At 42.4% G+C, this 15,195-nt stretch overlaps 2 protein-coding genes across 3 annotated transcripts; one reads left to right on the top strand and one right to left on the bottom strand.

Moving 5' to 3' along the window:
• The first annotated feature begins 224 nt into the window (after positions 1–224).
• marcksb (myristoylated alanine-rich protein kinase C substrate b) lies at positions 225–6,164 on the top strand. 2 transcript variants are annotated; one of them, XM_071498245.1, is made up of 2 exons: positions 225–360; positions 4,828–6,164. In XM_071498245.1, exons 1-2 carry the CDS (start codon positions 340–342, stop codon positions 5,428–5,430), a joined length of 624 nt encoding a protein of 207 aa, XP_071354346.1. In that variant the 5' UTR covers positions 225–339; the 3' UTR covers positions 5,431–6,164. The 2 variants fall into 2 exon arrangements, with proteins under 2 accessions (XP_071354346.1, XP_071354345.1); XM_071498244.1 differs by lacking the exon at positions 225–360 and adding an exon at positions 3,390–3,777.
• Positions 6,165–9,361: 3,197 nt separating this feature from the next.
• On the bottom strand, positions 9,362–14,441 carry col10a1a (collagen, type X, alpha 1a). The gene is made up of 3 exons (XM_071498243.1): positions 14,322–14,441; positions 13,781–13,925; positions 9,362–11,849 (listed from the first exon to the last, which is right to left on the bottom strand). Exons 2-3 carry the CDS (start codon positions 13,908–13,910, stop codon positions 10,027–10,029), a joined length of 1,953 nt encoding a protein of 650 aa, XP_071354344.1. The 5' UTR covers positions 13,911–13,925; positions 14,322–14,441; the 3' UTR covers positions 9,362–10,026.
• Between the last annotated feature and the right edge of the window lie 754 nt (positions 14,442–15,195).

The following is a 15,195-nucleotide window of genomic DNA, read 5'->3' as shown; positions in this document are numbered from 1 at the left end:
CTTTACACCATTGTTAAGAAACGTACTATATGGATTAAGTTTATTATAAGGTTGTTTTTTTTTTTTTTTTTACCTGTAAGGTAATAATTCCACCAAGCCTACATTAGTACGGGTACGATTATAATAAGCACGTCGAATACATAATTTTAAAAATGATAATTTTCTGATTTTATTTTGACCTGTAAAATCTTTTGTTTTCCGGTTTATCCATGGTAGTCTTCACGCAGCTGTTATTGCGTACGACTGATGCGGATCCACATCGACCAAGAGGTATGATTGACACCGTTTACCGCCAACCAGAAATTACAATATTTAGTAGGACGCCACCTCGCCTTTGGAATGACTGAAAAACAAGGAAAGGTGGGGAAATTGTCTGTTTTCGTTCAAGTCAATTAGAGCTCACAGTTGCTTTTATTTCCATCATACATAAACAGAACCATTAATTAGACCTACGATTTAAACTAGAACCAAGAGAAAATATTCATAAACCTTTTGGGTGTTTGTATCATCCAGCTGTGCTCAACAATTTCCTATTCAGGTCTGAGTGTGTAAGTTTTTGTTCCAGCTAAAATCAACAGCAGGTGATTTCCCTTTTTTGCCTGAAGGGCTGCTCATAAGTGAAATCACCTGCTGAGGGATTAAAATCTGCATACCCAGTTTGCCTTCCACATGACATGAATAATAGCAGAGCAAAGTACCTCTTTAAACTGAAATGCTCTATGTAGGTTTCTCAGGTTTCAGTCAATATTCAGATGCTAACTATTTTCACAAGAAGTTTACCAAGCAACTGAAACTGGAGAAGATCAGCAGCATTCAAACACTGAGAGGGAATTTGGGTGGAAGGACAAAAAAACAACCCTCGCCCAGATTAGAATATGATATACCTTTTTATACTTTACAAGAGCTGTTGAGTAAAGTATTAATGAATCAGGACAGTGACCTCTGACCTCCCTTCACATGACAATCCTCCTGGTTTGCAGGTGTTCATACTGATCAGCCTAGATGATAATAAGAAATATTGAAAATCACTGTCATTCAAATATACTATTATAAGGATGGTTTGCTTTACACATCACATTCATTTGAAAGATGCTATAAAAAATTTTACATATTTCGCAAACACAGACGCAGAGTTCAGTGACCTGCTCAAAAATACTTTGACATGGGGACAGGGGGAGCCAGGAATGATACTACCAACCCTACTATTAATGGTCGGCCCCCACTGCCGCCTAAGACAGCAACTCCATTGACTTCCAGAATATCAGACTACAGGACTGCAGCAACAATCAACTGATCTGTTATTTCCTTTTTCAAACTCTTCTGTCAGTAAAACGTCAGAAAAATAGTGAAACATATCCGTCACAGAAGGTGATGTCTTCAGACGTCTTGTTCTGTCTGTTTAAAACACAAAGATATTAAGTTTACAATAATGTTAATGAAGAGTGAAAAAAAACCTGCAAATCCTCACACTTTATAATCTGCTTGTCATTTTTACTTTAGAACTAGGCCTAATCATCCATGAAAATTTTTGCTGACAAATTTTTTTGTTGCATGACTACTCAGTAAACTGGCTAATTGTCACAGTGTGGTGAAATCTATGAGGGATTTCTTTTTTTACCTAAAATTTTTGCTACAATTTCTGATCTTGTTCTAGTGTCTAACACATATAATATTGTATCTACAAACCTCTTTAAATACCGTTATATATTTGTGGCCAGGAGGTATCATTACACAGATTAGAGTGGACCAGCTACTCCGGACTACTTTTTCAGACTTTCTCAGTTTTCTATTAGTAAATGCATCAAAATCCAGATAGTTTCAAAGTAAGTTTCCTTGTAAAACTCTTTTAAAAAAGTTTCATGATATGATATGATATATGATTTTAGTAAAATCTTTTTTTTTTTTTTTTTGGTTATAAGCAATTCTCTTGTCCATAAAAAGAGGTGTGATTTGATTTGAAGCCTTTTATAAGATAAGGCATCAGTTTATGTGCAAATTTCTCTTGCTCTCACTCACACACACACACACATGCTCCGCCGAGGATATTGACATACACATCATAGACACGGTAACAGTGTCTTTTTCCTGGCAGGTGAAATCTTTACATCTAAATGTCTGGCTGTTTTTGAAGACAGTTCATGCCGTGCTGGCTTTGTCCTCGGTTTATTTATTCATGGCAGCTCAACATAATAAATACAGCTTTGCATGTAATCAGAATATCACAACAATGAGCGTGGCCTAGTTAGCCTGATGAAGAGAGGGTGGGTGAAAGAAGTCACCCTAATCCTCAAACTGCTGTCTGTACTGCTTAGTTTTCAACTCACTCTCACCCTACTTCTCCATAACCAGGAGTCATGATCACTCAGCCCTCGACGTGCAACCTCTTCCTTGGGGCCATTTTGGACTGGTAACCATGGAGATGTGGGTCATGCAGTGATGGCAGGGAGACGGGAGACTTGTGGCTGGTGGCGGAGTCAGAGTACTGCAGGCTGCTGGAGAAGGCAGCAGCAGCAGCAGCAGCAGCACAGGGCCATAGACTATCGTTATATCTGGGTCACTGGGATGCTCCAGCTGCAACAAGCAGACAAGACGCTATTATGCAAGAGGAGGGATGAGGGACGTTGTGGGCACAGGGGCTTAGAGTTACAGGGGACGTCTGTTTACTGAGCGGGGCATATGTCAGGAGGGTGCGTGATGATATAACGTGAGACCAGCTGAGCTCTGCTTTGTCAGCTCAGCTGTCCAAAACATGCTGTTGTTTTGGTGCTGGCATATATTAACCTACAAGTTTTGAGTTACGTTGTAAGCTATATTATGAAATAAAGACAATTCTATTGAACTTGTTTGTGACACTTGCTGCACTTAGAAATGAAAGAGTGGCCAAAACATTTGCCAGTGCAAAGTAAATAGTCCACAATAACTATATAAGCTGAACGTCATGAAAAGCTTTTTAAAAAACATCTCTAAACACATTGTTTACCTCGGTATGGGAAGAGCAACTATGTCTGGAGTGAGAATATTTCTGGGATATTGAATTAAATGAAGTATACTTGACATTCTAAAGCTCTATTAAATCTCAGTCGTGATTTTAGTTTAGTTTTTTTTTTTTTTAATCAACTTTGTGCATTGTAGCGAGGATATAAAACAAGTTGCTGGCCATGTTGTTGTGTCTCTCCCATTGTCCATGGCCCCCCCCACTCTGTGACCCCCCCCCCCCCCCCCCCCCCCCCCCCCCCCCCACACACACACACACACACACACACACACACACACACACACACGCACACACACACACTCGTTGGATATCGGACTTGTGATTGGTGGAGACGGGGTGGCTGTGTCGTCATAGCCCCATCGCCCATTCATCAGCGGACTTGGGCGTTGTACTCCGCATCTCATTTGCGGCGGGGCCAATTTCTCCATTTACAAACTCCGCTCTCGAGAAAAAAAAAAAAAAAAATCGACAGAATTCTCGTCCCTTTCGCATCTTCGCCACATATTCTTGCAAGTTCCCACACGTCCCCTTCGCGGTCACATCGGTTTCGGGCTGATTCCTCGGTTTCGCTTGGAGAAGGAGGTGTCGGCGGCGTTTGACTTGAATTTTTTTTTGGGGGGTGGAGGAAGCTTGCGGTCTTTGTTCATTCATTCGAATCGGTTGGGTTCCTTTGTTGGACCAAAAGCATGGGAGCACAAATCTCCAAAACCGCTGGAAAAGAGGAAGCTGCGGTGGAAAAGCCAGCGGAAGGTGCAGCCGTCGCAGCAAAGTCAAACGGACAGGTACATTTTACGTTTTGAACCATTTAAATCTTAATCGCTCAGGCGGAATTTTGTCTCAGTTTTGGCGATGGGTTGCGTCAATGGCGTGCTCCATGTTCCCTGTGGCGCATCCCCACGCTCGCCGGCATCAGGGAAAGTGGCCACATGTATCCATTTCCACCGGCGGCTGCTTTGTTCCAGCTTTACGTTTTATGCAACGCCACATTATTTCAAACTCTCATTTTTTTTTTTTTCCCCTACATAATTGAAATGCATTTAATAGTTACATGTATAAATTTCTCCAATTCATCTTTTGAATTTGTAGGAAATGAGTGTCTATGACGGAATGAATGAAATTGCATTTATTTTTATTAATTTTTTTTATAAAGATTTCACAGCTCTTTCAGCTCATTGCACATCGGGGTTGTTTTAATTCATTCGGTTGAAATGTGTTGCAGCGGGGGTTTGTGGCTGCTCTCACTGTGGCATGGCCATTTAAAAAAAAAAAAAAAAAAAAACCATACCACGCCTTTGTTGCCAGGTCCAAGAAAGAAAGCCACGTTCTTACACACACGCAACCCACAAAATCAATCAGTTATAAAAAAAAAAAAAAAAAAAAGCACAGAGAATGGGATGAGAGAAGTATTTCCAACGTAAAATTACACACTTTGGTTGACTATATGGAACATTAAAAGAAGGAAGGGAGGAAAAAAAAAATCCCCAAATTCCTGTGTTGTTTCCACCGTCTTCACATTGAACGCCCCCTGCTGGGTTCCGGCGGGACTGCGGTCTAACCGAGTAGCCTACTGCTGAAGGCCACAGATCTGTCGTCACTCTCCTGGTAACAGATGTTGCTGCAGTTTTAAGAGTATTTTCCTATTGGTTACTACCAGTCAATGCATTTTATTAAATACGAGCACGTCAGATTTCGCAGCTGGTAGCTTTATCATATATAGGCTAGTGTTTGGCCTCAAATGCAAGGTTGCAAACAATGAACACTCAACTCGTTTTTGCTTAAATGACATGGTGATGTGCTTGTTCAGGAATGAAATTTGCATTGTTTTCTTCCAGGAGAATGGCCATGCCAAGACCAATGGGGATGCCTCTCCAGCTGCAGAGGAGGCCAACAAAGCTGATGTTCAGGCCAACGGCAGCACTCCTACTGAGGAGGCTCCAAAAGAAGAAGGCGAGAAAGTAGAGGGTGCTGAGGCCAATGGAGAGAAGGAGCCGGCGGCCACAAACGGAGAAGCCTCTGCCAAGCCGGAGGAAGGCACTCCATCCACCAGCGAGGATGGCAAGCAAAAGAAAAAGCGTTTCTCCTTCAAGAAACCCTCCTTCAAGCTCAGCGGCTTCTCTTTCAAGAAGACCAAGAAGGAATCTGAGGAGGCAGCAGAGGAAGGAGCAGCGGCAGCAGAGGCAGCAGAACCAGCCGAAGGAGAGAAGGCGGCATCCGAGGAGGCAGCTACTGAGGAGACCAAGCCGGCTGAGGCTGGTGAGGAGGGCGCCAAGGAGGCTGCAACTGAGGAGCCAAAGGCTGAGGAGGAAGTGAAGGCAGAAGAAGACGCAGCAGCAGCAGCAGCAGCAGCAGGAGGAGGAGAGGAGAAACCAGCTGAAGCTTCACCCACTGAACCAGAAACGGCAGCCAGTCCAGAGGCCACAGCCGCCGCCGAGTAATCCTGCTGAGCGAGACACCGGAATGAAGGAGACGATGGAGCCCGTCTGAAGGAATGCGAGGACTTGTCTAAAACCAGGGATTTTTTTTGTTTATTTTTTTGTTGGTGTTTGTTTACTATTCTGCAACCATCTCATCCATAATGACTGCAGCGTCCTGTGGCAGTGATGGACAGGAGGTGTGCTGGCGAGTGTGCTGCTTCCTCACTGCTCATTGGTGCTTGCAATTGTGACGTGGGTGAGTGTGAAAGTGCGAATGTGAGTGTGAATGTTTTTCTACATGAAACCATGACTGTGTTGACATGTTGCTGAATTTGACATATTTAATCAAAGTATTTGGTGCTGGGCAATTGGATGTAGCAGCTAAAGCTGTGTCTGCAAGATTTGACACATTGTGATATTTAAAGGGAAAGTCCTAAACCAAGTCTTAAATGTTGTCTTTGCAGTGCACAGTTGTTTACAACTCTTTAAGCTCAACGCTCCTGTGGACACGACCATTCCTGAATGAATAGATTTAGTTAACTGTCAAAACAATAGATGCTCATCACTTTCCATTAGATTCCACCATTTCAGAACTCTGTAGTAATGCACGTTGTATAGACTTTGATATTACTGGTTTTATGACTGAGATGTACCTAAATGACTGAAGTTTTTAACAGATTACCCATTGTAAATGAAGTTTTCTTGTTTTTCACCATTTGTAAGATTGAATAAAATTGGGAGATGTTTTAAGCAAATTTTGCATCAAGCTGTGATGACTACAACACCACTTAAAGTCTACAAAGCACACAAATGAGGAGTCAGGGGCGCAGCCTTCAAACAGCATCTTTTTGTATATAATGAGCCTTCACCTCAATATTGAATGTAGCATGGCCCACAAAGTGGTATTAAGGTCAGTCAGTCAGTTTTTTTTTTTTCTGTGAGCACTGAAGAATAAAGGAATGAAGTTTGAATTACCACTCTGAGCTCATTTATAGAGTGTTAAGAAAATATCAAATGTTCCTCAGATAAATCTCTCTGGCTCATGGCTGAGATCAGCCACTAGACAAAAAAATGCACCCGTGGATTCTTTGCTCTACAGCGCCCCCATGTGGTTCATTACTGAAAAAAGAAATTGGATATGTAGATGAGCTTTTAAGCATTTAAAACCTGCATTTGGTTGTATGTGGAGTCTCATCTTTTAAAATTAAGTAGGGAAGGTGTTGTTTAATATGGAGTGCAAGAGTGAATATGTTTTCACAAAAAGTATCGCTATTGATTGAATTTGAGCAAAGGTAACAAAATAGCTTGTGAACTGTCCATTTTAGGTCTTCTACAACACATCCTAGAAAGTATGTGATTATCAGAAGCACATTTATTTTCTCTACACCACTCTAACTTGCTGTGAGATAAAGTGAGAAGTGTTTGCCACCCTACAATATTTTTAGGAAATGACTTGGGGAGCAGCCACAGCATAATTATGTGAAGAGATTCGGCGTTTGAGTTGTTTGATTAAATCATAGAGCTGCTGGTTTTGCACCATAAATTGTTCTAACAAACATTTTTACGCTGGGCAGAGTTTTAGTGTCTGCAGCACTGACCTAACTGATGCTTTTACTCACCGTCAACATGTTGGGATTCCTTCTACGAAATCCAAAAACCCATAAAAACACAAGGACTTTTAGAGATTGCAGCAAACTTGGGTGTTTTTAGCCGCCCACATCTGTGTCCATGCTCATTTCAACCCATCTATTTCCTTTGCACCCAGTTTAACCTTGTGTACTGCAGCTTTGGTCACCGCAAGAAGGGTGTGTTTTACACATAATATTTCTATTCCTGCTTCCTGGTCTACACACCCACCTTGGTCACGTTGTTGAGGGATTTGCTTCCCTTTCTGGCCCCCGGTGTGGCTCAAATGCACCTCACAGCCATGATGTAGCCCATCATGCCACACACTGCTCTCCATCCTGCTCAGGGTGTCTTCATACTAGTTCCTTCCTCAGTTCCTTTGTTTGCTTCTTTTTGGGCAGATGGTTACATGAGAGCATAGATACATACACAGAAATACGGAAAAGTGAGCCTTCTAAAAAACAAACATATATCAAAGTGAAATATTCCTCTAAGAGCAGCAGATAATTTTGGAGTGTGGCTTGTGGAGTTGACCAGAGTCAGCCCTCTGTCTGTGTTTCTGTCTATCCCACCTCATGCACCAACCACAGACCATCTCCAAATGGCAGTCCCCTCAGATGGCAGTCCCCAGTGGTTTCCTTCCACCAGCTTCCTCTTCTGTTCTGTCCCTCGGGCCTCTCACCTAACCACCGTCTCACTCTCTCCCAGGGAAGATCAAAGAGCTGCTGCCCTGCCAGAGGACCATCCCTGTGCCTCATCCTGCAGGCCGACTATTTTCAGCACACCCGAACTCAGGCTTGCACGGTAGAGTAGCTTTTGTAAACTTTGGCTGCCAAGCAGACGGCCAGTGGCCATCATGTGGGGAAAAGATTCATATTTTGTCATCTTCATCTTCATCTCAGCATCTGTACAGGGACTAATGGTGTGAAATAACTAAGTACATTTACTCAAGTACTTTAATTAAGTGAGTATTTCCCAAGGGTTTTTTCACCAACTGGGCAAACTGGGACCCCAGAGGCCGGATTTCATCGTTAATGGTAATTTGATTAATTGCAGGTTTGTAACAGAATTTAAACTATTAAAGTACAGTTTCAACTGAGGTTGACCCTGCATTATGAGCTAATTTTGTTTCTTAATATGTTTTTTGTTTTTTTTTTTACTTTATACTGTGTTCACATTTCAGGTTTCTAATAAAGTAAAGAGATATTTCAGCATATGACTACACACATTGCACAGAGGGCAGAACACGGTGGTTCTGCAGGGGCTCAGCAGCAATTTTGTTTGTCCCAGGGCCTCCTAACAGGTTAATTCGGTCATTGTATTTCCATTCTGTGCTACTCTATACTTCTCTACTACACTAGTTACTTTGCTTTGTTCAGGTTTGCTTACGATACATATGATAAACTTCTAAATTGTGGTGCCTTGTTACAGGAAAAAAAATCCAATATGTTGAAGAATAAAATGCTTTAAAATTTAATAATAAAATAACATAATATATATTATATTAATAAGCTGGTCATTCTGCATGGTGAGTGGTTTTTACTTTTGATATTTAAGCAAATTTTGCTGTCATTAATTGTAATAGAGTATATTTCCTTCAGCACATTACAACTTTTACTTCAGTAAAAAGGAACTGAATTCTTCTACCACTGACATGGACTTAGGAGAATAAATGTGATATTTAAGTGTTATATTATTCGTACACTATATTATTGTTGTCAACTATGGGCAAATACTATTGCCTATCCATGTGGCTGTGTGGGCCTAATATGTCAGCATCCATTCATAATCCTTTATGATTATCTTATTCTTCTTCTTATTATTATTATCATTATTATTATTCTTATTATCTTATCTTACCTTTTATATTTTTTCAGCAGCTGAATGTTTTGCAGAAATGATAACAACTTACTCTGGAGATCATAGCTCATTTCCTTTTTCTTTAGTGGATCTTTGATCCAGTGCTGTACAGGAAATCTATGGGGCAGCCAGTAAGGCCACAAACAATTCCTCGCCCACTCCTTCTTCAAGCTACCAAGTGTTCTCGAAGAGGAAATACCCCCCAGCACAAAGAGGTGCTGCTCTGAATTTGACCTCTAACCCCAGTGTATGAGGAAGCTCGTAAGGCTGGTACAAAATGTAAAATACTTCTTTTTTTATCAAAACAGATTAGAGTGGACCTACTTTTTTGATAGAAACTTGCATAAATGAATTATCACATTTTTGTATTATTTCACATGTCCCTCTAAGTAATTTGACTATAGAAAAAATAGTTAATTGTCAATATTAATATGGTTCCCATTGAAAAAGTGCTCCTGAGACAAAATATTTGTTAAGACATCTTTTATTTTGGTCATTATGCTTTACATGACATAATGCATGTTCAGGGATATAACAATGTTGCAGGTAAACAGTTGGTGTTTTTATGACAGTATTCTGGTGACTTATTTCATTATAACAGTCAATTTGACCATTACCATTTCACAATATTCAAGTCACATACAAGGACAACAGTTACAACATGTTGCACAGAAAGTATTTTTGTACTTTTAATAAGATTATTGGTCACCCAAACAAGAACAAGGTTGTACAAAAACAAACAAACAAAAAAAACAAAACAAAAACAGACAAACACTAAATTGAGACTAGCCAGTTGATGTCAGTATAAAAGGAACAGAATGGAAAAGAAAAAAGTCAGGACACAACACAGTTATAACACCTCAATTTCACATGCTGTCTCCATTACAAAAGCTCACTGGTAACTTTGTGGATTACTTCCCCCATCCCTGATCACCTGTTTTCATAAATTAGTTTTCCTTCTTCTAAGCACCTATTTCTTGTAGTTTTCAAGTCGGGATGCTACTATTCCTCAAAGAAGGGTGAACTGCCTGTCTGTTTGGCTGAGGAAAAATGAACAGGGAGTTTACTTTAGTTTGAGAAATAGATTGCAAATTTAGTTGGTTGGCTTTTGGGAACTACTGTATCAACGTATCACGTTGAAGCAATGAGGAACCCAGAGAAAGAGCAGTGGACATTTTCGGCAGCAAAGACACCATTGGCCTCATCATCGGGAATCTGGACGTAGACTGTGTCCTGCTCATCAAGCAGGAGGACAGCGCTACCGGACATCTGGTCCAGGAAGCCCTTGTTGTACTCATCATAAGTGAACATGACAGGCTGGCCATTCTTGTACAGAGCAACCAGGGCATGAGCTCCATTAACATGGATGCTGTACGCGAAATAGTAAACTCCGGGAATCTGGCAAGTGAAAATGCCGCTGTCGGGGTCATAGTGATTCTCAGCATTGTACACTATCTGGTCAAACTTAATGGGAGTGCCAGCAGCAGGGTAGGGGGTAGCCAGAGATGCAGTGAAAGCAGACATGGGGGCCTTGACCATAACCTCACCGTATCCCTTGCCCTTCTCAAACATAACCTCACCAGGAGGACCAGGGGGACCAGGAGGGCCAGCTGGGCCAGGCTCTCCATCAGAACCAGGCTCACCGGGCTCACCAGGGGGACCCTGAGGTCCGGCTATACCCTTAGCAGCTAAACCAGCAGGGCCAGGAGCACCAGGGAGACCTGGGTGTCCCTTAAGGCCAGGAGCACCAGCGGGACCTTGAGGCCCAGTAGGTCCTCTGGCACCTGGAGCACCATCACCACCAGCGGATCCTGGCTCACCTGCACGGCCTGGAAGACCTTTGGGTCCAGCAGGGCCTGGGATACCTGGGGCACCTGGGGTACCTGGGGCACCTGCATCCCCTTTGTCACCTGTGGATCCAGTGGCTCCTCTAGGTCCAGGAGGACCAGCTGCGCCTGGGTAACCCTGCTTTCCCTGGAAACCCTGTGGTCCCTGATCTCCCTTGTTTCCCTTAGGTCCCTGAGCTCCGGTTGCACCTGTGTCACCTTTGGGGCCAACAGCACCTGATTCACCTGGGAAACCTCTTGCACCCTGAGGTCCAGCAGGACCAGTGGCGCCAGTTGCACCAGTAGCACCGGTATATCCTGTTGGACCTTGCTCACCCTTTGCACCTGTTGCTCCTGGGCTACCTGTAGCTCCCCTCTCTCCCTTCTCTCCATTTGCACCTGGCTTTCCATATCCGGGGACTCCAGGAGCACCAGGGGCTCCAGCAGGTCCCTGGTGACCTTTAGGGCCAACTGGGCCGGGCAGACCGGGGGCACCATTCTCACCTGATTTACCTGGCAGACCTACACCTGGGGCACCAGTGTGTCCCTTAGGTCCCTGTGGACCCATGGGACCAGGGGCACCATCCCTACCTGGGCTACCTGGCTTTCCTGACTCTCCGGGTGCACCTTGTTTGCCTGGCTTTCCAACTCCAGCTGCACCTGGTTCTCCTGGTGCGCCCACAGGCCCTTCAGGTCCTGTCTCACCCTGAGGTCCGGGAACTCCTACCCCTCTATCACCCTTAGCACCGGGCAGTCCAGGCACACCTGGATGTCCTTTCAGGCCAGGCTCTCCTCTAGGTCCCATTGCTCCAGGAAGACCTGAAGGTCCGGGCTTGCCAGTAGCAGAGAGGCCAGCGGGTCCAGGGCTACCAGGAGATCCTGGGGCTCCCCTAGGTCCCTGAGAGCCAGTGGCTCCAGTGTCTCCCCTCTCACCAGGTGCTCCAGGGCTGCCAGGTTTGCCAGGTCCACCTGGGGATCCAGGTTTGCCAGAGATGGAGCGGCCAGGAGCTCCGGGAGGCCCAGGAGGTCCTTGGGGTCCAGGCAGACCTTCACCATTCTCACCTGGGGGGCCAGGAGGGCCAGCAGGTCCCTCAGGGCCGGGCTCACCTGGAGGTCCAGGCTCACCTACTGTGAGAAGTGAAAGAGTGAGCTTAATCAGTACCACAAAAAACCAAACAACAACAAAACCCCACAGAACTGACAGGTGAAAATGTACACAAAGTGGAGGCACTTATTAACTGTGTGTTACATGATATTGTCACTATAAGTTACACTGAAATGTGCTGGTATGATGTAGCACTAAAATTAAAAGAGTGAGTGACAACTAGGATCAACTATAATATTCTTTTTGAAACCCCTTGTTTAGTTTGTTATGACTTCATAGTAGAAATGTGAACCTGTATTCTTAGCATCATATTCATACAATGATATCTTAGAATACAGGCTCTAGCACATCTAATTACATCCCATTTAGGTGAGAGAAAATATAGGAACAAGGCCAGCTCTCTGCTCCATAAAGTAAAAAATTGTGGGTGCAATACAAAATAATTTACTGATAATTGATCCTAATTAGAGGTGGGGCAGGTTTTAGTCCCATGACGCAATCTTGTATTTTTGATTTTTTGTTATGAGTACACGGAGCTGCTCCGCTGGTGCAACTTTACATTAACAACATTAAATTCTCCATCTAATCTTAAACTTGCAAATTATCCATATCAAATGTAGAAATGTGTCTCTGCTTTCTCTTTAAATATTTACATTATATATTTATTTAAATATTTAGGCATTTATTTAAAAATCTATGAATAAAATAAAATGATTTTATGTGTGCTGGTTGCAGAGCTTTACAAGATCGTGTGTCTAGATGAGAGGGAGTCTTTTATTTGCTGCCTTAATGTGGTCACATGTGTTTGAGTATAAAACGCTCACTCCTTGGCCGAGTTTGGATAAAGCCAAACAGATGTTTCTACTTCTGTGTTAAGCAGGCACACCCAATCAAACCACAATGCTGGGTGACTTGACTGTAATTGTCAGTGTCAAACTAAAAATAATTCACTAACAGCTACTTTCTCAAATAAAAATAGCAGTATGTTGCCTCACACAAGAGCAACATTTTTTTTATTTTGTAATGCCTGTTAGCCAGCACTGACCACTCCGTAATTAACATTTTTATAAAGTAGTAAATACATTTTTGCAGGACTCTAATATGGATATTTTCATTTATGCAAGATGTCCATCTTGCATAAAAAGTAGTTAATTTATCTTTGAAAATATGTGAAATGTGCTTTGACTAGTATGAGTGTCTGAAAGCAAAAGAACTGGAAACATTTACAGCTAAAATGACTGAAATGAGAAAAAAAAAACAGATTTTAAAGGCAAAATGCACTAGTACAAGAGAACAAGAGAAGTCTTATAACATTATGCTTCTCAAAATATTCAGTTTTGATCATTTAAACCAGCACACTACAACTAATAAGAATTGTGAGTGAAACATGAATATTCAGTGCCAGATTTTAAAAAGACAGTTACAATAAGTATTTAAATAGTGACTATTGTATTAATCCTCATAATCGCAAAATGAAAAAAAGTCTGAAAATCCTTTCATTGAAAACGTTGCTAATGTTGTTGCCTGAGGATTGAAGACTTCCACCAGAAGAAAACTGAAAAGCTCTGCACTAAGTAAGTGTTATTCAAATCCCAGATCTAAATGGACTGTGTGATTGGAGAAGCATGCACTCCGTCGCAGCCAATCAGAACACATGATGGTTTCAGAGCAAGGTGGAGCTGAGTTTTCAGAGTAAAGTGCAGCTGGCTGGCTGTGGCTAGCATCTGTCTGACTGCTTGTGCTGCTCATATTGGCCACAGCAAAGATGCTTATTCCCTCACTGGAGATTCAAAGGTAAGGCAAGGCTGTCATGAAATGTTGCTCACGGAAAAATATGTCTTTAAAGAGGAAATTTTGACTTTAGAGGCTTTGTTTGTGAAGACAAATCTGCTAGAGAAATGCTAACACGGTCAAAGAGAGACTGTACAGAGGGCAGGAGGTTGTGATTTCTTACCTTGGCTCTTCACAGAGTAGGGCTGGTACTGAGGGGCGGCCTTCACAAACTTCTTCACCACGTAACGCTCCCCATGGGCCGCTGTCATGGTCACCATGAGGAGGAGGATGCTTGCTACTCGTATGTCCATCTTGCAATGTCAAACCTGCAGGGGAAGCATGGAGGCAGTCAGCACAACAAGTCTCAAGGTACAAAGTGTCAGCAAGCTTTAGTTTTCTCTCTTTTTTGAGTTACTTTACAGAGATTAAAAACTGTCCCAGCTAAGTGTACATGTTATACATATTTACAGAAACTCAATAAGCAACAAATAAGATAGAATAAGCCTGAGTACCAGGGTATAAATTTCAGTTTTTGAATCACAGAGAGCATCTTGGATCCTCCAGGACTGTCTGAATATCACCCAGAAAACTCAATGCAATCCAAAATCTTCTTCCCTCCCCAGTGTGCAATAGGAACCAGTGTAGGCCTAGATACAGCCAAGATGCTGACTACACTCCCCTAAAGATAGAGCTGTTTAGAGAGGAAGAGAAAACACACATACCAGCATCCAAAGGAGGGAAACCAATCTCTTCAGCACCAGTGAACTCCTGGTGCTGCTGTATATCCTTAGGGTAGGAGCACAACTGAGGATATGCTGCCTCCCAGTACAGTGATGTGGGTATTTATACCATATCTACCCCTCGCATCATTAAAAAAAAAAAAAAAAAAAAAGAGGCCCCCACCATGCAAGTACCTCCCTCCTCAGTACTAGGCTGTAATTAGCAGGCAGATCTGCCCAAAGCGGGCATGACACATCAGGGTGCCTCCATGTCTTGAATATCCAGACACATGATTATCACTTATTTCAGTCTTCTTCTGATCTAGAAAACCATCATGTTCAAAGCAAAATAAATACATAAATAAATAAATGAATACATAAACTAAGAACACAAACATTTTAAGGGGAATAAAGGGATGACACCTTTTCATTTTCAGCATGATATTCACACACTTTCTGCAACTTTTAAACTTTTTATGGTTTTTATGTTTATATTAAAGGATGTTTATAAGACACCCTGTACAAATAGGAAAATGTCTGAAAATAGTCAAAGCACATCTATAAATAAACAAAAAGACACCAGATTTGTAGTGGTACCTGTGCTGCTTCACAAAGCTTGCATTGAGGATGTACAGCACCAGACTCCAAATTTACATCTTGTCCAGCCAGCTGGTGGAGGCACGCCTTTACCTTTCTTGGCCGTCTGGACACCTCTATGTCTGCCATGATAAGGTAAACAAGGGAAGTGGTGGGCAAAGTTTGTCTAGAGTACCTTGGTTGAAAGAAAAAAAAATCATGTTTATTCCTTAAGTAATGCCATCATTTAAGGGACCGACAAATTTAGTTTTTCATATATTTAGTTGTGTACATTTCCTGG

This window comes from Trachinotus anak, unplaced genomic scaffold (assembly GCF_046630095.1).
Source record: "Trachinotus anak isolate AG129_WGS33_773 ecotype Australia unplaced genomic scaffold, CSIRO_AGI_Tana_v1 ptg000015l, whole genome shotgun sequence".
Classification (NCBI taxonomy): Eukaryota; Metazoa; Chordata; class Actinopteri; order Carangiformes; family Carangidae; genus Trachinotus; species Trachinotus anak.
This window is presented reverse-complemented; position numbering and strand designations above follow the sequence as displayed.